The sequence below is a fragment of the Panthera tigris genome, chromosome X, assembly GCF_018350195.1.
Source record: "Panthera tigris isolate Pti1 chromosome X, P.tigris_Pti1_mat1.1, whole genome shotgun sequence".
Taxonomy (NCBI): Eukaryota; Metazoa; Chordata; class Mammalia; order Carnivora; family Felidae; genus Panthera; species Panthera tigris.
This window is the reverse complement of record NC_056677.1, coordinates 45,625,844-45,647,189: the sequence shown is the minus strand read 5'-3', so window position 1 is coordinate 45,647,189 and position 21,346 is coordinate 45,625,844. Positions and strand designations below refer to the sequence as shown.

Sequence of the window (21,346 nt, the reverse complement as noted above, 5' to 3'; positions counted from 1 at the left end):
TACTGGGAATATTAAAGCTCCTGGCATAGAGCAGCCTCTCATTAGATCTTAGTTTCCATTGTAGTGTGGCTCCAGTTAACTGACTGGCTCCAGTGAAAGGGTTGAGGATGCCTTGGAATTTAAAAACTCTGTGAGAGTGGCTTCCTCCCCTTGGGCCTCAGTTTTCTTATCTGTACCATGAAGGGATTGGACATAAGTTATATATTCACCTTCCTTGGTTCTCTGAGGCTATGGTTGGGCCCAAAATTAGTTCATGAAGTGGGACCAAGGGCCGAGTTCTAGGAGGACAGTCATCTCATCTACCTCCCCTCTTTCTGCAGGAAGCCAGAGAAGGGTATCCAGTATCTGATCGAGCGGGGCTTCCTGTCAGACACACCGGTGGGAGTGGCTCACTTTATCCTGGAACGGAAAGGCCTGAGCCGGCAGATGATAGGGGAATTCCTAGGGAACCGGCAGAAGCAGTTCAACAGAGATGTGTTGGAGTGAGGACCCCAGGATGGGGCAGACCGGGCCAGGGATTCCTGGAAAAGGAGGGCAGGAGGGAGGAAGTGGGCAGCCTGTCCTTTTTGTTCAGATAAACTTCACAAAACAGGATGAAGAGACCTTCCTGCTCCCATACCCCTCTACTTCAAAAACGTCTGATCTCTCTTGGCCCTGTTTCCAAAAGTCCTCTGGGTGGTCCTGCTTGTCCTATGGCCTGCTTTGGGCCCCAGTTTGCCTATCTCTGAAATGAGCGGGTCAGTGGAAAGGACCCTTAGAACCATGTGTCTGGCCTTGATTTTCTGGGATGGATTCAATTTCAAACATTCCATCCTCGTAAGTACTTGGTAGGGCTATGAGTCCAGATTTTGGAAGTCTGTCAGTGGGGGTGTTTGTCCGTTTGAGCAGGTCAGGGTAGGTCAGAGGTTTTCTGCAGAGGATTTGAGAGTGGCATACCTGCTTCTTTCCTCCTCAGCTGTGTGGTGGATGAGATGGACTTCTCCTCCATGGATTTGGATGATGCACTCCGGAAGTTCCAATCCCATATCCGGGTCCAAGGCGAGGCCCAGAAAGTGGAGCGACTCATCGAAGCCTTCAGGTGTGCCTTTTTCCCATTCCTGAAGCTGCCCTTCCCCCCTTTGGGGGGCAGTGTAGTATGTGTCTACAAGTAACCTCTCTGAGCCTCATACTTTCCTCACCAGAAACTGGAAATCATAAATCCTATCTTGCAAGGCAGCTGTGAGGATCAGAGGTAGTGTGCCTAAAGTGTCTAGCTCAGCATCTGGGACATGGGCATCCAATAGGTGACGACAGCATTAGCAACAGCTAATGTTTGTCAAGCACTGGTTTACCAGGTATCAGGTGCTGAGCTGGGCACTTTATGTGATTATTTCACCAAATACTCACAACAACCCTACGAGGTGGGTGCTTCCATTATTATTCCCATTTTGCAGATAAGAAATCAGAAATTTAGAGAGGTTAAGTAATTTGCTCAGTGTCATACAGTGAGTAAGAGGTTCAAACCAGGATTTGAACTCAAATGTGTTTGCCTCCATGACCTAATGCCTTTGACTCTTATCCTCTACTGTTAATGCTTTGGGAATCAGGCAGACCTAGACATAACCCGGCTCCACCACTTAGGGGTATCAAGCAGGGAAACAGAAGAGTTGCTGACAACTTGTTTCCCATAATGGGAGAAGGATTTGCCCTATAGGCAGAAAGATCTGGATTTTCATCTTGTCTTCACCATTTACCGACCTTTTACCTTGGGCACGTTACCTCTCCACTTTGGGCCTCATTACTTCCTCTGTAAAATGGGGCTGCTAATAGCTACCTTACAGGATCGTGATAGGATTACATGAGACAATGTATGGAGGTCTGTAGGCAGAGCTCTGTAAAAGGTAGTGGTTGTGATTTTATATGCTAGTCTTGGGGAAGCTGAAGAAAGAGGACATACCCAAAAGCCTTGGGAATATTTCTTGGGGGAGAGGGTTGGCGGCACCAGACTGGGGGTGGGGGGATGGTGGGTAGGTGAAGATTACTAGTGCCTGACCCTGGCCTCGATCCTGCCCTGCAGCCAGCGGTATTGTGTCTGTAACCCAGCCCTTGTGCGCCAGTTCCGGAACCCAGACACCATCTTCATCCTTGCTTTTGCTATCATCCTCCTCAATACCGACATGTACAGTCCCAGCGTCAAGGCTGAACGCAAGATGAAACTAGATGACTTCATCAAGAACCTGAGAGGTGACCCCAGACATCGCTGGCAGCTTGTCCTGTCCTTCACCTCAGAAGGGAGAGTGGGCAGGGTGGAGGTGGGCTGGGGAAGGAGCGGGGAGCTCACACCTGCTCTCTGGAAAATTACCTGTGATGCTCTCTCACTTTCTGCCAAAGCTGGGTATTGCCAGGGCATTCACTTATTAATTCACTCAAATAGTTGTTTGTCCATCTACTCATTCCTGCACCAGATACTCACTGAGAAGGTTCTGGGGTTACAGCAGTGAACATGAGAGATAAAAGCCCTGGCTCTTACAGAGCTTACACTAATCCACTCAGTCATTTTATGCATCCATTTACTTATCACTCCTCCCTCTTTCCCTCTCCTTTTTATTTATGCCCATAAAGACTCATTTAAGTATTCTACGTACCCTTTCCTCCATCCATACATTCCTTTATCCACTTGAACACCCAGCCAGCCAGCCAGCCAGCCAGCCAGTTGACACTGAGTGCCTCACATGTGCCAGGCCCTGTGATGGGTGCTAAGGAAACCATTGTCCCTTGCCCCAAGAGAGCTCCCGGTTTGTGGGACAGACTGACATATAGTACCAGATACCCAACACAAGAGAAAAAGCAAACCATGATGTCAGGCCAAAAGCACAGTCAGACCTCAGAGGAGGGAGAGCCCACCTCCAACACACTTCCTGGAGGAAGCAGTATTTTCATTTTAAGGTGGGCTTTGAAGGCATGGCTAATATGACAGAATAGCAATAGAGGAGGCTTACCTAGTAGTAAGAATAACGAAGGCACAGGGGCACCTGAGTGGCTCAGTCAGTTAAACATCTGACTTTAGTTCAGGTCATGATCTCCCAGCTCATGGATTTGAGCCCCACATCGGGCTCTCCCCTCTCAGGGCAGAGCCTGCTTCCAATCCTCTGTCTCCCTCTCTCTCTGAACCCCCCCTCAAAAATAAACAAACATCAAAAAACATTAAAAAAAAGAATAACAAAGGCAGGAAAAGTTGTTTGAAGAACAATCAAGATGGGGTGGGTGATCCGGTTGGGAAGGTCAGTTGGAATCAATATGCAAGGACCTTGAATGCCAGGTAGAAGGTGTCACCTTGACCTTTTTTCTTGGTTTATTGTATTGATGTCAAACCCTAGCTCTCACCAAAGAGCAGCCTCCTAAAAATGGCACATATGCTAGGATTATTTAAACAGAAATGAAAGAGGGAAATAGACATGAGGAAAAACAAACAGATGAGACAAATTGGCTGACCGGCAGGGTTTGCACAGTAGATGGGCTTAAGCTCTCTGGCAGCTGAGGTAAAAAGGCGGTGTGATGAAGCATGTTCCTTTAGCACCTGTCCAGGGAGGAGGTGTGGCATTTCCAAAGGAGAAAACATTTTCTCTAGCAGAAGGTTTGGAGGGAAGAGTGAGTGAGTTTCACTCAGCAGACAGGAGTGAAGAAGGATGATAGACTTGGGAGGAGGGAGTTAGATCAGAGGCCATCTGGATCTGTCTTCTGGAATCCTGCTGTTAGTCATTCGTTCATTCATTCATTTCATCAATCCTCCCTCCCACTCTCCCTCCTTCTCTCTCCTGCTCTTTATTATCCTGCCCTTTCCACGTAACCTCGCTACAGGAACTTTCACATGCTTTTGTAAACACCAAGTTTTTAATAGCTGTAAATTATTTTATTAAATGGATATACTCAGCTTTACTTAACTGTCCCTCTATTGTGAGAACTTAGGTTGTTTCAAGGTTTTTCCTGTAAGTAGCACTTGTCCGCACATCTGTGCGCATACTTCTGAGTAATGCCTTAGGGCAGATTCCTAGAAGAAGAATCATGGAATATTTAGGCTTTTGCCAAACTACCTTCCCAAAACAGTTTTGTTAATATACATGCCCACTTTCCTGCACTCTTACTAACATTTAATGTTAGTTTTGCTAGTTAGAAAGGGGGAAAGTATCTGATTATTTTAATCACAGTGTGCTCTGAGTGGCTTAGAAAAAAATCCCTGCCATGGGAAAGAAAGCAACTGGCTATCCAGTTGCTTGGTGAAGGACACCTTTTCCAGTCCAGTCCTGACCAAGGGACCGAGGGTGCCCACTCCCTCCAGTCTCGGCCATTGTTTGCACTCATGCCTGGGTGTGGGGCATTTGGAGGAGCCCCTGCCACCCACTCCTCACATTTGTGCAATATGCCCCTGTGTTACTCCCTTACCCAGGGGTTGACAACGGTGAAGACATCCCCCGAGACCTCTTGGTGGGCATCTACCAGCGAATCCAGGGGCGTGAACTGCGGACCAATGATGACCATGTGTCCCAGGTGCAGGCCGTGGAGCGCATGATTGTTGGCAAGAAACCGGTAAGTGCCTGGAGAGGCTGCAGAGGGACGGGGTTTGGGTCTGCTTCTGCCACTGAATGGCAGGTAAGTCAGTACCCCTGACTCTGAGCCCCAGACTCCCCTCTCCAGCTGAATGGAGTAGGTGATAATGCATTCCTCAGCAGGGCGTGGTACAGAGTGAGATGCTCTTATGGGGATGCATCTAGCACATTGCAAGGCACGTGGTGGGTGCTGTATAAATATTGGCATCCTTCTCACCCCCGGTTTTGCCTCTCCATCCCAGGTGAGGAGCCAAGCTAATAGTAAACTGATAACCAAAACCAAGAACACACTCTAGTCTTTTAGTCAACAAGCATTTACAGATGCCTTTCCATAGAGTCGGGCATTTGGAGAGTAGGGACACAGATATGAATCAGACATAGTTTCTGTCCTTAGAGGTATTCACAGGCTGGGAGTGGGGGTGTCAGTGCATCTGCCTTATAGTTAGTCTGAGGGAGCATAAAGGATGGAGAGGTCACTTCTGGTCCGGGGAAATCAGAAACACCTTCTTGGAAGAGAAAAGACTAGAACTGGGATTTGGAAGAAGAATGGAATATAAAGCTGGGCAAGAAAGGCATTCTAGACAAAGAGAGCTCCAAGGACAAAGGCAAGCCTAGGCCTTTGTTGCTTAGACTCCTTGTGTCAGAGTAAACTTCCTCTTGAGGTTGGATGGTAAGGTGCCAGAGGCCTGAAGCTGGTGTGGCTAGCCTTGATGACATCTATTTCTTCATGCCTATCTAGGTCTTGTCTCTTCCTCACCGTCGACTGGTTTGCTGCTGTCAACTCTACGAGGTGCCAGATCCAAACCGCCCCCAGAGGCTAGGGTTGCATCAGCGGGAAGTCTTCCTCTTCAACGATCTCCTCGTGGTAGGAGCACTGTAGGGGAGGAAATGGAGCGGCAGGGGCGGGGGGGGGGGGGGGGGGCGGGGAATGCGGTGGTGAACTTGCACCCTGGGTCTATGTGAACCATGTTAACCGCTGGTGGGTGGAGGTGTGGTGGATGACGTGCTTTACCATGTGATGTGTGCAGTCTTGGATAGGGCATAGGCCATCTCTGCCCCTCTTTTACCTTTTGGATCCATTTGGAGGGAGTGACAGCTGCACAGGGGGAGAAAATGTGAGGACCAGAGGAGTTGACAGGCTTACAGTCTGGGAAGTGGTAGGAAATGTCCCTCTTCACCTCAATAGCCCAGAGTGTGGGCTGAAAGGAGGGGAAACCTGTGACCCTGGGGTCCCTCTGAAACCTTCAGGTGGTCAGGATGCTTGAAGTGATTCAAGCTTAAAACCAAGCTCATCACCCTTGTAGACGTGCATCTTTTAGAGCTGGGACTCTTAAGGACTCTGCTGGTACAAGAGAATTTCAGGGTCTCTTGTCCAATCTCTTACCTGAAACCAACTTCCTGCATGGCCCCCTGCTTGCATGACTGTGGAGACAGAAGGGTGCCTTCCTTTAAGGCAGCCAGTTTCCTGGTTAGACAGCTCTGATTGACAGAATCTGTTTCCCAATGGGGTTCCTCCAATCATCTTCCCTGGGCCCTTGGGATCACAGAGAATGAGTGTTCTCCTGCTCTGAGACAGCTCTTCAGTGATTTGAGGACAGTGAGCTGTCTTCCCCCCTTATCCCCGTGATCTTCAGTTCTTTAGAACAGGGTCTCTCGATCTCAGCACTATTGACATTTGGGGAGGGATAACTCTTTGTTGTGGGGACTAGCCTGTGCATTGGAGTGTATTTAGCATCATCCCTGGTGTCTACCTGCTAGGTGCCAGTAGCATTCCTTCAACCAAAACTGTTTCCAGTCATTGCTAGATGTCCCCTGGGGTTCCAAGTCACACCTAGTTGAGAATTGCTGCTTTATTTTTTTCTAATGTTTATTCATTTTTTGAGGGGGGGAAGGGGCAGAGAGAGAGGGAGACACAGAATCTGAAGCAGGCTCCAGGCTCTGAGCTGTCAGCACAGAGCCCGACGTGGGGCTCGAACTCATGAGCCATGAGATCATGACCTGAGCTGAAGTCGGATGCTTAACTGACTGAGCCACCCAGGCGCCCCAAGAATTGCTGCTTTAGATGAAGCCTCTCCAATGCCTTCACTAAGCCTTAATTTCCTCCTCTGTAAAGTGGGGCTAGTCCCTATCTCATAAGGTTGTCATGAGGATGGAGTTAAGAAGTCAGAAGTGGAATAGCCTAACCCAGAGGAGTGCCAGGCCCACATGGGTGCTGTGTAAATGTTTCGGGAGCTCACAGTCCAAAGGACTAAGAAAATGCTCTGCATAACCATGCACTATAACCCATCCTGAAATCAAGTAATTTGCTTTTAAACACCACTTTGTAGACTGTCTGACGTGTTCACAACCTCTGGTTGTCGAATCCAGAGTGCCCAAGTACTTGATAAAGACCTTGGGCTATTGAGAGGAAGACTCATTAACTCTAGACGTTTGTTCATTGGCATTTGTCACAGTTTGCGGGGTTCTACCGAGGTGGGCAAGAAACACGACAGTCAGACTCTTCTTGGCGCTTCTGGTCCAGCAGGGGGCGATCACACCCACAGAGCGCTCACCTAAAGCTTGGTGGTGAAAGGCACTGAAGCAGCACTCTGGAAGCTCAGAAAAAGGGGCAGGGTCGGGGAGTCTGTGTGAGGTATTAGATAGAACAGGCTTTCTGGGGAGCATTTGGTTACTTCCTATAAAAATCGCAAATGTCCGTTGCGCATCGTCATTACATCAGGAACTTGCGTTTTCTCCCATCTCTCCTGTTCTGCTCCTCAAGCTTCAGTTCTCCCCAACTTGTGGGTATGTGTGTTTGTGTGTATATGTCTTTCAGTGGCGGTGGGAGGGGAGGGTGGCTATGAGAAATAGGTGTCATGTGGAAATTCCCTACCCCAAACCCTGCCTCTTGTCTTTTTCCCACCCCCTGCCAAAGGTCACCAAAATTTTCCAGAAGAAGAAGATCTTGGTGACGTACAGCTTCCGTCAGTCCTTTCCTCTGGTGGAAATGCACATGCAGCTCTTCCAGAATTCATGTGAGTCCCTACTTGGATCCCAGCATCCCCAAAGTCTATGCCATGGCCCCCGTGTTCATCCTTCATCCATACCAACCTCCAGTTTTTGGAGTCCTTTACAACTGGACTAAGGTCTCCAAAGCACCTACTTGGTCCCGGGATGCAGGGTAGGCTAGGGTGGAGTATGATTTGGGTCTGTGCCCTGGGGGTCTGGCAGAGAACCGCAGTGTGTACGTTTTCTGGTGGGCCAAAGAGATGGTGATCACGCTGTGCTTTGAAGGACTGAGCCAGAGGAGCTCTGTCAGGTGGCAACAGAAACAATGTGAGTAGAGGCAGAGGTGTGAAGGCAGGGGTTGGAGAGGGTCAGAGTGCAGTTTGCCTTTCTATCTGGAGTAGAGGGAGTAACAGGGCCATGACTGCCAAGATTTTGGGGACCTTGGGGGGCAAAAGGGAAGCCACTGAGGATGCTGAGCAGAGAAGAGGCTGGATTGGAGTTGAAGAGTAGAAAAACTCATTCATGTATGAGCCACCTTGCTTCAGTGCTGACAGGGGTGCCTGACCTCCCCTTTCCCCCACCAGACTACCAGTTTGGGATCAAGTTGCTGTCTGCAGTACCTGGTGGGGAGCGCAAAGTCCTCATCATCTTCAATGCCCCCAGCCTCCAGGACCGGCTGCGCTTCACATCTGACTTGCGCGAGTCCATTGCCGAGGTGCAGGAGATGGAGAAATACCGCGTGGAGTGTAAGTACCCGGCTGTACCTCTTGTCCCTTTTCCTGGTATGATCCCCCCAGACACCAAGAATCCTGTCCTCTGAGAATCTCAGAGTTGAGGGTTAGCTTGTCCAACCTTCCTACCCCCATTCTAGGAACTTTTCAGCTTCTGCTTGAATACCTTCAGGGACAAGGGGCTCGTTACCTCTGAACTTCAGATAATTATTCCAAGCCCTGATTAGGAGCCAGCTCTTCCTTCTATTGAAAGGCAGCAGGGAGAAGCATCAGGGTATTGGAGGTAGGACTCTAGTTTCAGATCCCAGGTATGCTACTTATTATATAGGTAAGCTGGGGTGAGTTGCCTGACTCCCTGATCCCCCAGTTTCTTCATACATGACATTGGGATGATGAAATATCCTTACAGAGTTGTGGAGATTTAATGAGGCAAGGTAGAAGAGATGTCCTACATGTTAGTAGGACCCTGGCACTGAACATCCTAGTTGTCCAAAAAAGGTGATCCCTCTTCCCAGCCCCCCTCCCCTTTCCTGTCCTTTTCCCACCTTCCATTTCCTGAGCTGAGTCCCCATCACCCATCCTTCTGGCCCCCAGAGGCCACGCCAAGTCGTTTTAAGCATATATAATGGGAAAAGAGTGATTACGTCTCATTTTACTCAACGCCCTCCAAGTTTTCTCTTCTCCAGGCTAAGCAGTCACAGTTAAGTAACATGATGTTGAGGAGAAAGAGATAGGCAGACACAGAGAGAGAAACTGAGGCAGCTGACAGCTGCTCAGTGAGCCCTTCACGGTTCCAGGGTCTGCTCCACTCAGCAAAGCAAGGTCCGCACATTTCAGTTCACCAGATCCTTGAGACCCAGGGGACATTCAGAGAGGGGTGAGCATACCAAAATGAGGGGAAGGCAACAGGCAAAAGTCTCCATGACCTCCTCAGGGAGGTGAAGGGGGGCGTTGTAAGGAGGCTAGAGAGCACAGGCTTTGGACTCTGGCAGACCTGCTTCCAGAATATCAGCTCCCCACCCCCCCATTTCCAGCTGTATGACCCCGGGCCAGCTTTATGACTTTTTGGATTCTCAGTTTCTTCCTCTGAAAAATGTGGATGATGATCCTTCCCTCTGAACTGTTGTGAGATTAAGCGAGATCAAGTACACATAGCTCCCAGCAGACTGCTGACATATAATAGAGGATTCCATTCCTGTTGGTTTCCTGCTCCTGTCCTTCCTGGAGCCCTCTGCTCTGGAGCAAGATAGCTGAGAACTGAGCCGACTTTGGAAGGATTGCCCTTTGCCATAGAGTAGAAGGGCCTTCCTGCCCCTGCTGTGACCAGCCACCACTGTGAAGCTCTGTTTTGAAGGGCAGGGGTGGTTTGGGAGACCAGACTGAGAGTGGGCAGGGGAGGGGGGAGCAAGAAGGGTGAGAGGAAGGGGAGAGGAGCAGGAGGAGCAGGCAGAGAGGGACAGAGGGAAAACCCAGCCAGAGGAGATGGTGTGAAACAGGGTGGGCGCCGTGGGGGGGCTTCAGAGATGGAGCTGAGGTTTTGGGGGAATGTGCCGTCTGTCCAGGGGGCAAAGCAGAAGGCCTGGGGACAGAACAGGCAAGAATGGGGAAGGTTGCTGGAGGGCTGGGATTACCAAGTGGCCTTTCACTCCTGTTCCTGACCTTCTCTCCCCATCTCCCCCACAACCACCCAGCGGAGCTAGAGAAGCAGAAAGGTATGATGCGGCCTAATGCCTCACAGCCCGGAGGGGCCAAAGACTCAGTGAATGGCACGCTGGCCCGCAGCAGCCTGGAGGACACGTATGGGGCAGGCGATGGGCTCAAACGGGGCGCACTCAGCAGTTCTCTGCGAGACCTCTCCGATGCAGGCAAGTCTTTGGGGCCCCTGCCCTGGCTGGGGAGATGTGGGACCGGGTGTCCTCTCTGCCTCCTATCACTGACCGCCAGCCTCTCCTGCACCCACCACACCTGCACACACCCGGCCTTTATCCAGAGCCCCGGGCACTGTGCCGCAGGGGGCCTGGGAGCCAGGTCAGATCAGGTGGAGCCCAGAGTTTGGGCCAGGGAGTGTGAAGTGGGGCCACAGTCAGCCCCTCTCTCTCTCTCTCACTGCTCCACCTCTCCTCTCTTTCCTCTTCTATCTCTCCAGCACCACCTCTCCTCCTTCGCCATCTTTTCCTCCTCTCACTCCTCCTCCTCCACCTCTCCTCCTCCCCACCTTCCCCTCTTCAACGGGGGAAAGGGAATAGGGGTGTCTGTCCCCGGGAGGGGCCCAGGCCTGGTGCCCAGCTCTGGAGCCCAGCAGGGTGGGGAGGGGGGGTTGCTGCTCTGACGCTGGGCTCCTTGCTTGTGGGTGCAGGGAAGCGGGGGCGGCGTAACAGCGTGGGATCGCTGGACAGCACCATCGAAGTAAGTGCCAGCTCCTGCCCCACTCATCCTCTGCATGAACCCTGCCCTGCCATGGAGCCCCAGAGGAGGAGGGGACCTGATGCTTCCCCCTCTTCCTTGATGGGAACCTCAAGGCTGCCTCTCCCAGCCAACCACTTTCTCCATCTGTCCTCAACTCTGTCTGTCCTCACTCTGCCTGTCTCTCAGTCTGTCTTCCACTCTCCCTAGCCCCTCTCAACCCCAGGGCCGACTCTGAGTTGAGATGCCCTTGGAGTTGGACTGTGAGAAGCTCTCACCTCCAAGTCCTGCTCTTTGAGCCTGAGCAAGTCACTCTGTGCCTCTGGGCCTAACATTCTCCCTGCCTGCAAAATGGGGATGAGGAGGAGGTACTACTAATTCTTCCTCTCCCAGCAGAGGCTCAGATGAGATAGTGGATGTGACAGCGGAGCTCTGCAAGCTGGGGAGCTCCATGTACAAGTACAGGACCATTAAACTGGTTTTCATTACGCCATGGGGGTTCCTGTCTCCCCAGTTCCAGCCCTCAGGGACCGGGTGGAGTTTAGGGTTGGGGGTTTAGGAAGTCTAGACTGGCCTGACTTTCCCCCCTCCCCGCTTCCAGGGGTCTGTTATTAGCAGTCCACGCCCTCACCAGAGGATGCCACCTCCGCCCCCACCCCCGCCGCCAGAGGAGTACAAGAGCCAGAGACCGGTCTCCAACTCCTCATCTTTCCTGGGCTCCCTGTTTGGAAGCAAGCGGGGCAAGGGGCCCTTCCAGATGCCACCACCGCCAACAGGCCAGGCTTCTGCCTCCTCTTCATCTGCTTCTTCCACCCACCACCACCACCACCACCACCACCATGGTCACAGCCACGGTGGCCTGGGGGTGCTGCCTGATGGGCAGTCCAAGCTCCAGGCCCTGCATGCCCAGTATTGCCAAGGACCAGGCCCCGCCCCGCCACCCTACCTCCCACCCCAGCAACCCCCTCTCCCCCCACCTCCTCAGCAGCCCCCGCCCCTGCCCCAGCTGGGTTCCATTCCACCACCTCCCGCCTCAGCCCCACCTGTGGGGCCACACCGCCACTTCCATGCCCATGGCCCAGTCCCAGGCCCCCAGCACTATACTTTGGGCCGGCCAGGCAGGGCTCCTAGACGGGGGGCTGGAGGACACCCTCAGTTTGCTCCACATGGCCGCCACCCCCTGCACCAGCCCACATCCCCATTGCCCCTGTACAGTCCTGCCCCCCAGCACCCTCCGGCCCACAAACAGGGCCCCAAGCACTTCATCTTCAGCCACCACCCACAGATGATGCCAGCAGCAGGGGCCACAGGGGGCCCTGGATCCCGGCCACCAGGAGGCTCCTATTCCCACCCTCACCACCCCCAGTCACCCTTGTCACCGCACTCACCCATTCCACCCCACCCTTCCTACCCACCCCTGCCCCCCCCCTCACCCCATACCCCACACTCACCCCTGCCACCCACCTCCCCCCATGGCCCGCTGCACGCCTCTGGGCCCCCTGGCACAGCCAACCCACCCAGTGCAAACCCCAAGGCCAAGCCAAGCCGGATCAGCACCGTGGTCTGATGAACAGAGGGAGTGAGCTGGGGCCCAGGGAGGTCTGGGGAATCCACAAGAGGTTCCCCAGTTTTTCCAAAATATATATACACATAAAGATGTCCTCCTCCCCACTTCTTCCCTGCCTCGGGACCCCTCCTCTAACCCTCAACAGTCGCCATGGGGTTTCCTTCCAGATTGAAGGATCCTTGCCACCCGAAGCCTGGATGCAGGGCTCTCAAGCTCTGGGGAGTGGTGAGGACCTTTTGGAGATCCTCCTCCTCTTTTCCCTGTCTCCATCCCACCCCCATCCCCAAGGTGGCCTCAGACTTCTGGGCCAGTGTAAGCGCCCGTCAGCTCTGGCTGGTAGAGAAGGGCAGGCAGGTGTCAGGAGCAGTAAAGGGTGGAGGCTTCCCCAGAGCACCTCTAGCCACATGGGGCTAGGAGGGAGCTCTGTAGAGTTGTGGCCAAACCTCGGCTGACTTAGCCCTCTCTCAGACCTCAGGGCCTGACTAAACTCCTTCATGTGTCTCTCAACCTGCCAGAGGAACAGGGCTGTCAGTGCACTTGGTGGGTCCCCACTAACGCTGGCCCCCAAATGGGCAGTGCTTCCTCTCCAGAGCCAGCCTCTGTCCTCTCTCCAGTGGGCCCCAACCCAGACCGCTTCAGCTTCAGGACCTTGCCTCTCACAGCAACGTTCTTACCCTGATAAAAGTCCAGACAGGTTTGGGGGGGGGGGTGCTTAGGTCTGGGATGAGAAGGGCACTGCCCTCCCTCACCCATATTGCATGCCCTCCCATTCCCTTACACCGACCCCTCCTACAACTGAAGACAATGCACTTTACAGATCTTGCCCACATACACCTCGCTGGAGCAGGGCACCCAGCATCAGCCCGGGGGAGAGAGGCTCCCAGAGGGCCACCATAAGCCCAAGATGTCCTTCCTGAGGCAGATTGAAGCCATCAGAGCAGGGGCTGGGAGCCAGGATGCCTGAGTCCTTCTGTCCGTCAAAATCTCTGCTGCCTCTCCAGCCCCCTTTACAGCCCTGTTTATTTATTATAAATATATTTTTTACAAGCCCCAGCTCCTCTTCTTGCCCCGCACATCCAGCTCCTTTCTCAGCTCCTGCCTCCCTCTCCCCCCTCTACCATGGGCTGCAGTACAGACAGACAGACCCTGGCTGTATAAAGGTCCAGGGACCCAGGGGCTTGGGGGTGGGGGAGGGCAGCAGTGGGAGGGGCTGTATGGAGAGGAGCTGGGGTTCAGGCATTGTCTTTTTTCCTCCTTGTATATAAGAATGTATATTTGATGCCTCATAAAAGACCTTGTGCTCACCTCCCGCCTCTGCCTCCTACTTATGCCCCCTCCCCCAGGGTGGAGCCCCTGGAGAGAGAAGCCTTAGCCCAGGGAGGTGAGGAGCTAAGGGTAGCAGCTCAGGCAACTGGGTGGGTGAGACGCTTTGGTTGGGTGGGAGGTGGGGATGAGGGAGATTTCCCTCTCTCAGCTCCTTAATGGACCACAGCAGCAAGGGTGTGGGCTTTGGAGTTGATCCAGTTCCAGTCCTGAGGTTTTCCCTTCTGAGGGACGCACACTCAGGAGAAGCACCCTCTGGGTCTCAGTTTTCTTGATTTAAACCTTGAGGTGATAAAGCCGTTGCCACATGGAGTAGCGATGATGACATGGCGGTAACGGATATCAAGCAGACAGCATGGAGTAGGTGCTTGGGGAGGTTAGTTCCCTGCTCTTCCTTTCACAGGTGGGATACTTCCTTCTGCTCTTGTGCCATCTGTGCTTACCCTTCTTGTGGCTGCCTGGCTTTGCCCTGGGGCCCTCCCCACTGCCCAAGGCTGGCCACGTTTCTGTCCTTGAGGGTAGGGGGGTAGGTGACCTGGGCCAGGAAGCCAGGGGCTGGATACATCATAAGAGCTCTTTTGTGTATATACTTATGTTGTTAGATAGCAAATAGCTAGATTCTCTTTAGTTTACACGGGAGGACACAAGTCCATAGAAGGGAAGGGTCTTTTCCAAGGCCACACAGCAAGTCAAGATGGGGGTTCCTGATTTCTAGGCCAGTCCCCCCAAACTGCCTCCCTATGAAATGAACATGTTTCCAGCCCCACAAGTTATGTCCTGGGTCTTGGGAGAGCCCAGTAGGAGTGGGGCAGAGCACTGGCTCTTGGTTAGGGTCAGCAGGGTCCCCAGAAGCAGCAGTCAGTAAATATGTTTGGTGCTTTCTTAGAGTCTGGAATAGCATCTAAGAGGGAATGGTTTGTATGGCCTGGAATAGCACCTAAGAGGGAATGGTTTGTATGGCCCCACTCTTTAGCAGCTTGGACCGAGGCCTTTGTTTTCTTCTTCATATGCACATTTGAGTGAGAGAAGCAGCTGGGGCCATCTAACCATTTGATGCTGCCTCCAGGACCCAACCTGAGCGTTGGAAGAGCTTAGATGCGGAGGTTTCAGAATGAAATCCAATGAGCATTTTTTTAAAAAATTTGTTTTATGTATTTATTTTGAGGGAGACAGAGACAGTGCAAGTGGGGAGGGGCAGGGAGAGGGAGAGAGAGAATCCCAAGCAGGCTCTTGTGCTGCAGAGTCAGCCACGGGGCTCAAACTCATGAAACTGTGAGATCATGACCTGAGCCAAAAGCAAGAGTCAGACACATAACCAACTAAGCCACCCAGGTGCCCAGGTGCTCCAGCATTTTTTTTTCTTTTTCTCTTCCTTCCTTCCTTCCTCCCTCCCTTCCTTCCTTCCTTCCTTCCTTCCTTCCTTCCTTCCTTCCTTTCTTTCTCTTTGGTTTCTTCCCTGGTGGGCCAAGCTGGACTGCCTTTAGTCACGCCCCATTCTCCCACCTTCAACTTCATGCTGGTTTTGTCTTCCCAAAGCTTAGCTTTTAGCACTCAAATCCTGGCTCAGTCACAGACTTGACTGTGTTGCCTTTGGCAAGTCACCTAGCCCCTCAGAACCTGGTCTTCCACCTGTGAAATAGGAATAATAATCTCACAGGGAAATTGTTAACAGATGCATATGAAATGCCACCCTCCTGCCAGACACACAGTAAGCTGTTCTCTGCCACCTACAGAAACGAAAGCAAACTCCTTGTCTTGACATTGGAGGTCCTCCACCGCATGGCCCCAACCAATCTCCTAATCCTCGTTCCTCGCCCACACTTTGATCACCCACTCACTGTTCCCTGAAAAGGCCTGTGTGTAATTTTCAGACTCTATTTTACCTGTGCCTTCCTGCTCCCTGCCCCACCCCCAGCAAAGGTGCCCCCCCCCCAATATCTCTGGTTTTCTCACTGTTGTTAGATGAGCTTAAAAGACCCATCCCTCACAAAGTGTGCCCTTGATCATATCCTCTGAGATCCTTCATGTCATTACCTTTCTTCCTCACCAGGCCTCAAGGGTGACAATGGTCTGAATCATCTCTGTCCAGAGCATTGCACAGCATAGATGACCCTGAAATTTTGTTGATTTGAATGAATAGTTCTTTTCAAGCTAAATCTTAGGTATCTTTGCATTGGTTAACTTATTGATTGGTGCAACCTGTATACCAAGCTTTTGGGCCCCCTGGGACCCCCTCATGCCTCCTCCAGATATTTCTGATGTTCCCCCCTCCACCCTTCACTGGACTATCCCTGCCCTGCCCTCTCCCACTTCCCGGCACCTCACCATCCAGACTGTGGAGGGGTACTTTGGCTCCTTACCTCCCCATTTCTGTGAGGGCCTGAAGACAAGAAGCCTAGTGGCTATCCGGCTCTCAAAGGTCCTACTGCCAGTCTCTTTGGGGATGTAGATGGGGAGGGACAACACATAACAAAGGACAAAGGTCCTAGACTCTCACAGATTCTTTGTCCTAGATCAGTGCTGTCCAATAAGTCTGTGATGATGGAAATGTCCTATATTTGTGCTGTCCAGTACAGTAACCCCTAGCACATGTGGCTACTGGGCACTTGGGATGTGGCTAGTGCCACTGAGGAACTGAATTTTTAAATTTAAATTTAAATAGCCACATGTAGGTAGTGGCTACCATATTAGTTCAGGACAAGACCCTCAGGAATGTACAGCCTGGTGGGGATAATGTCCATGCAATAGGTACAGTCCCTAAAGGGAGCACAGCACGTGTGGGGGAGCAAAGAAGGGAAAAATCCAACTTGGGGTCAGCGTGGGTGATTGGTGGGCAAGGAGGGAACTGCCCTATTATCTGTGTCTTGAAAGGTGAGTGGCAGGGGTGGGGACGCCTGGCTGGCTCAGTTGGAAGAACATGGGAGGCTTGATCTCAGGGTCGTGAGTTTGAACCCCATGTTGGGTGTAGAGATTATGTAAACAAAAACTTAAAAAGAAAGAAAGAAAAGAAAAGTGAGTAGGAGTTATCCTGGTAAAGAAGGGCATGTGTCAGAGGGAGCAGTGTGTACAAAGGCCTGTGAGTGTGTGATGTATGTGAGTGTGTGATGTGTTAGTGGCATACTGAGAACAGAATGGGAGAGGGAAGCCCAGGTGGCAGGCATAGCATATCCCAAAGCACGGAGGCTGGCAGTCAGTGTACCCTCACTCCTCTGTTGCCAACCGGTTTTTTTCACCAGAGCCTCATGAGGACCTGAAGTAAGAGCCCAGGGATACATTAGCCTGTATAGTGTCCCCACTGTAAAGTTACTGTTTTTCCCTTTGTAATAAATGAGAAACTTGTGGAGAGCTACATTGAGATTATGCAAATATCCTGTTCTCCTCGAACTTTCACTCACAGGTTTTAGTATTCAATGACAATTCTCCAAGTTGCCAAATGGTGATTTTCAAATGCCACCATTCCTTTGACATGGATTAGTTGGCTCTCCACTATAAGGGAAAGCTTTCCCTTCTTCTACATGTATTTGTTTATCTCCTCATGGACTTTTGGTTGTCTATTGTATTCAGTGGGTTATAACACATTAATATTTGATGTTCAAAAATGCCCCAGATGTGGCCAGCAGGAGGCCCTCCAAGCTGGCTCCTATATCCTCTTGGCCAGTCTCCAACTTTCTTTGAGCATTTCCTTATCTTCTGGCACCACAAGATGCTCCAGGCCCATCATGTACTTTCCCTGCCCCAGTCTTGGAATAAGCCACTTTACCCAAGGAGCCCTGGTCCTTTTTAGTGGAGAATGGCATTTGGGAACCAAGATTTGGGCCAAGATTTTAGGGTTATAGGTGTGTTTTTAAGAGTTTACTTTTTTACTTGGAAAAAGTCTGAGCATCTGTCGATGATTTTCTTACTCCATCCTTCCTTTAAGGAAAAGCTTTCCCCTTTCCCTCATTTTATTTATGTATATCAGTGTGGAGTCATGAATTTTTATTTCACTCTTCAATGAATTATAATCCACTATCATAATTCATTTGGAATTATCATTATTTTGAATATATATTATGTGTATGTATGTATCCATGAGTTCACACAGATACCTTGATGCCTTTAGGAGGCTCTTTTAATAATCCAGGCTAGAGATAATAAATGGCTCTCGGGGATAGAAGATTAGAAAATGGCATGAGGAGGGGATGGATGGATTCCACAGCTATTTAGTTAGAACTCACAGCTCATACCTGCATCACTAGAAGTGACCCTATTTTACAAATAAAAAAAGTGAGGTACAAAGTCACTCTCATCCTGTTCATCCAGAAAACATGGACTGGATGAGTGTGGTTGAGAGCCCAGCCAAGGCTTCCAATCACTGCCCTGCACCAGCTCCATGCCAGACTCTCTCTCCAGGTGGGTAGGTGAGGCCAACCTAGCCCCCAGCCCAGGGTGGGCTCCCTGATGCTTCCCAATTCTTAACTCTGCAGTTCCCAGATGCAGATTTATCTCCAGCAAGACCCAAGGGTTGGGGAAGGAACCCATTTCCTGAGCATTTTATTGGGCCTGGGGGTGGGTGGGTGTGGGGAGCACCATCTGAGACTTTTACAGCAGTCACAGAGGCCTGGGTTTGAATTCTGGGTCTTCCACTTACTAGCCATATGACTTGGTAAGCTTCCCTGAGCTTCAGTCCCCTTATCTGTAAAACAAGGATAACAATACTAATGTCATAGCAGTCGGCCCTTGATGAACGGCAGTTATCATTATCTCTCATCTTCATAACTACCCTGTGAGGAAAGGATTATAGAGCCTCGTTGGATAAGTGAGAAAATAAAGGCTACAGGAAATGAGGTACTTTGCAGATCTCAGTTGGTAAATGTCAGCTTCAGGAAAGCAGGGACCATGTCTGTCTTGGTCACCATTATATTCTCAGGCCCAGAAAAGTGCCTGGTGCATAAGAGGAATTTAATAAATATTTGCGAATGAATGAATTAGATCTGACTGGCTTCAAAGACTCTATGCAATTTCCATTTGCCCTTCTGGGATGGTGGGGATGGTGTCTGGGCTAAGGACCTCAGAGAAGGCTGAGCTAGGAACCCAAACCTGGTCTCCTGACTCCTGATTCATGTTCTTTGCCCTTCAATGAGCTGCATCTAGATGGAAAAGCTGAACTTCCTTTAGCCTAGGATTTGGCATATCTCCCACCTTCTGCATTCTCCTTACCCTTCTCCTGCCCCATCCTATTCCTGGTGAGAAAAATAATAGGAAGAACATTTGACCAGGAGGTAGCAACTTCCTGTGTAACAGTGGCCAAGTTGTTTAATCTTTCTAGAATTTAGTTCCTCATCTATAGAATGGGTAAATTGACCTACATCTTTCCCAGGACAAAGGTTAAGGGAAATTGCAAAGATTAATAATAATTGAAATAATTAGGCCTATCTGACCCTAGGGTGTGAGCGCCTACTGGTGTGCACCGCTCTACAGATAGGATGTCCTTAGCTCAGTCCTGAAGTAGGCAGAATAATGTACCTAACTGGGACACAGTATATGATTAGGAACGGTTAACTGTTCCCTGCTTCAAACATATTTAAGCTTATAACAGATGTTTAATATACACAGAAAGTGTTTGCAAAGAGTATGTACTATTTTTAGTCAATATATACTAAGGATGCTCAAAAATATACATTCATTTTTCTTTTGTTTACTCAACATTTACTGCTTACCATGCCAAGTGCTAAGGATGTATAAAGCCACATGGTCCCTGCCCTTAAGGAATTCAATCTAATGGGGGAACACAAAATAAGCACTTACACACGTACTCTAATGTGTGAATAGTAGGTGTCCAAACTGTATGCAATAGGCCCACAATCATGTATAACATAATCCTCAAATGCAACAGATGCCTGATGTGTGGGCAAAGTACTGGTTTGATGCATGCAACGGGTTAGTTGCCATAAACCTATTCGTAAACTGCTCAATGAACATGCACACCATAGGAGTAGATATACACATGGCAGGTACTCAAATGCATATGACAGGGCTATACACAATAAATACAACCCATGTACACAATGTTTGATAACTACACTGTAGGCTTACAAATGGTAGGTGTTTCATACAGTAGGCATTAGTAGGCGATAAATATGCTGTTGCTAAACATCCAACAGTTAAAATATATATACACTTAGGCTTATTTTATAGGAGTACCTTCCACAAATGTGTACACAATAAAAGTGCGTACAGAACATTTGAAAGTGTTCATTAAAATGCTGACGGACAATGACTCTTTGGGGGATATGAATGGAAGCCCCATCTCTGAGAGGCCTCTACACATAACCTTGGATGAAATAAGTATTTCCTTTCTCTCCTTGGGACCCAGGATTCCTAAAATCCGTAATTCCCAGGGGGTAAGCAACATTTTTGTCTTCCTTCTTTCAAAGCCCCAGCGGTGTCAGCGCCTAGAGCTGGGAACTCCCACGTCTCCCTCAACCTGCATGCCAGCAGGCACCCAAAGCCGCCTTCTGAGGCCCACACGGGAAAGACCCTGGAGAAGAAATTGTTGGGGCGGGGCTCGCGCCAGGGCTGAGGTCATAGAGGGGGGAGCCAATTTGGACCCACCACCCACTAACGCCAGCTCCTCTTCCGGTCTCTCTTCATAACGCGCATGCGCATCACTGGCCTTTAAACGTGCGCCTCCGGTCCACCGGAAAAAGGTTCCGACAGTCGAATTACGGCTTTGCTCCTCCGCCACCGTGGTGGACTATTTGCTCTCAGTCTGGCAGGTACTTTTGCGTCCCTGCTTCCAAATAGGGAACCCATGCCTGCAGATTCAGCTAGGTCTCCATGGGATGAAAGTGTCTTAGAGTTTGGCCTCACGCAAGGTATACGAGGCTCGGAGGGACACACCGCGGAGGGATCCGGTTTGTTGTGGTGAGGGGAGGGGGGAGGAGACGCTGACAAACCAAGATGGCGGCGGCGGCGCCGAAGGCCGCGGCGGCTGGGAGGTAACTGTAGTGGTGAAGGCTGCGGTAGTTGGGAGGCAGCGGCAGAGTTTGGAAGGAACGAGGCAGGACGAAGAGGCGGTAGCAGTAGCGCCAGCCTGAGCCTCTCAGAGCGTGGCAGCTACACGCCCCCCAAGGCCCTCGGCGGGCGGCGGCCGCCCCGCTTAGGGCCTAGTCCCCGAGCAGTGCCTCGGCTTCATACCGCGGTGTCCGCCATGAGTCCTTAAGGGCGGTCCGAGCCGTCCAAGTCCTAGGGCCCACCATGGAGCCGGGGTCCGACGACTTCCTACCGCCGCCGGAGTGCCCGGTGTTCGAGCCTAGCTGGGCCGAGTTCCGAGACCCTCTTGGCTACATCGCGAAAATCCGGCCCATCGCCGAGAAGTCGGGCATTTGCAAGATCCGCCCACCCGCGGTAAGTCTCGGGGTCAGTGGTCGCCGGCGGCGAGGCCAGGGATGAAGAACTAGCGTAGCTGGTGGAGAACTCTGGGGCGGAGGGCAGCTCGAGGTGTGGAGAAATGGGGGTGGCTGGGACCGTTGTGGATGTGGCGCGGGTCGGAGAAAAGATGATATGGGGCCAGGGGTCCTCTAGCGGTGTGAGGCGCCCAAGGGACCTGGGTCTCTGACCCATCCCCACTTTCACTCCGCCTTTCAGATTCATTCCTGGTGAGGTTCAAAACGGGGATGCCTAGTGGACCCGGGAGAGTTCAGAGAGGTATCTACACATCTCTCAGTTATCCCGGACCACCCAGGTCAAGGCTGTACCAAACAAGGCTT

At 51.2% G+C, this 21,346-nt stretch overlaps 2 protein-coding genes across 10 annotated transcripts in view; both read left to right on the top strand.

The window, feature by feature from the left end:
- Positions 1-12,360, top strand: part of IQSEC2 (IQ motif and Sec7 domain ArfGEF 2) — a 76,513-nt gene extending 64,153 nt beyond the window's left edge. Inside the window, exons 6-15 of the mRNA XM_042974649.1 lie at positions 321-482; positions 956-1,078; positions 2,057-2,223; positions 4,424-4,563; positions 5,323-5,448; positions 7,498-7,597; positions 8,156-8,317; positions 9,994-10,167; positions 10,659-10,708; positions 11,307-12,360. Of these exons, the coding sequence (XP_042830583.1) occupies positions 321-482; positions 956-1,078; positions 2,057-2,223; positions 4,424-4,563; positions 5,323-5,448; positions 7,498-7,597; positions 8,156-8,317; positions 9,994-10,167; positions 10,659-10,708; positions 11,307-12,272 (2,170 nt within the window). The 3' untranslated portion in view covers positions 12,273-12,360. The remainder of the gene's footprint in view (positions 1-320; positions 483-955; positions 1,079-2,056; positions 2,224-4,423; positions 4,564-5,322; positions 5,449-7,497; positions 7,598-8,155; positions 8,318-9,993; positions 10,168-10,658; positions 10,709-11,306) is intronic.
- Positions 12,361-20,315: 7,955 nt separating this feature from the next.
- KDM5C (lysine demethylase 5C) overlaps positions 20,316-21,346 on the top strand; it is a 32,504-nt gene continuing 31,473 nt past the window's right edge. For 8 of the 9 annotated variants that reach the window (XM_042973813.1, XM_042973814.1, XM_042973811.1 and 5 more), the window contains exon 1: positions 20,317-20,984. In XM_042973813.1, the coding sequence (XP_042829747.1) occupies positions 20,835-20,984 (150 nt within the window). In that variant the 5' untranslated portion in view covers positions 20,317-20,834. Of the gene's footprint in view, positions 20,985-21,346 lie in introns of all 9 variants that reach the window. The other variant, XM_042973812.1, reaches the window with a different exon arrangement.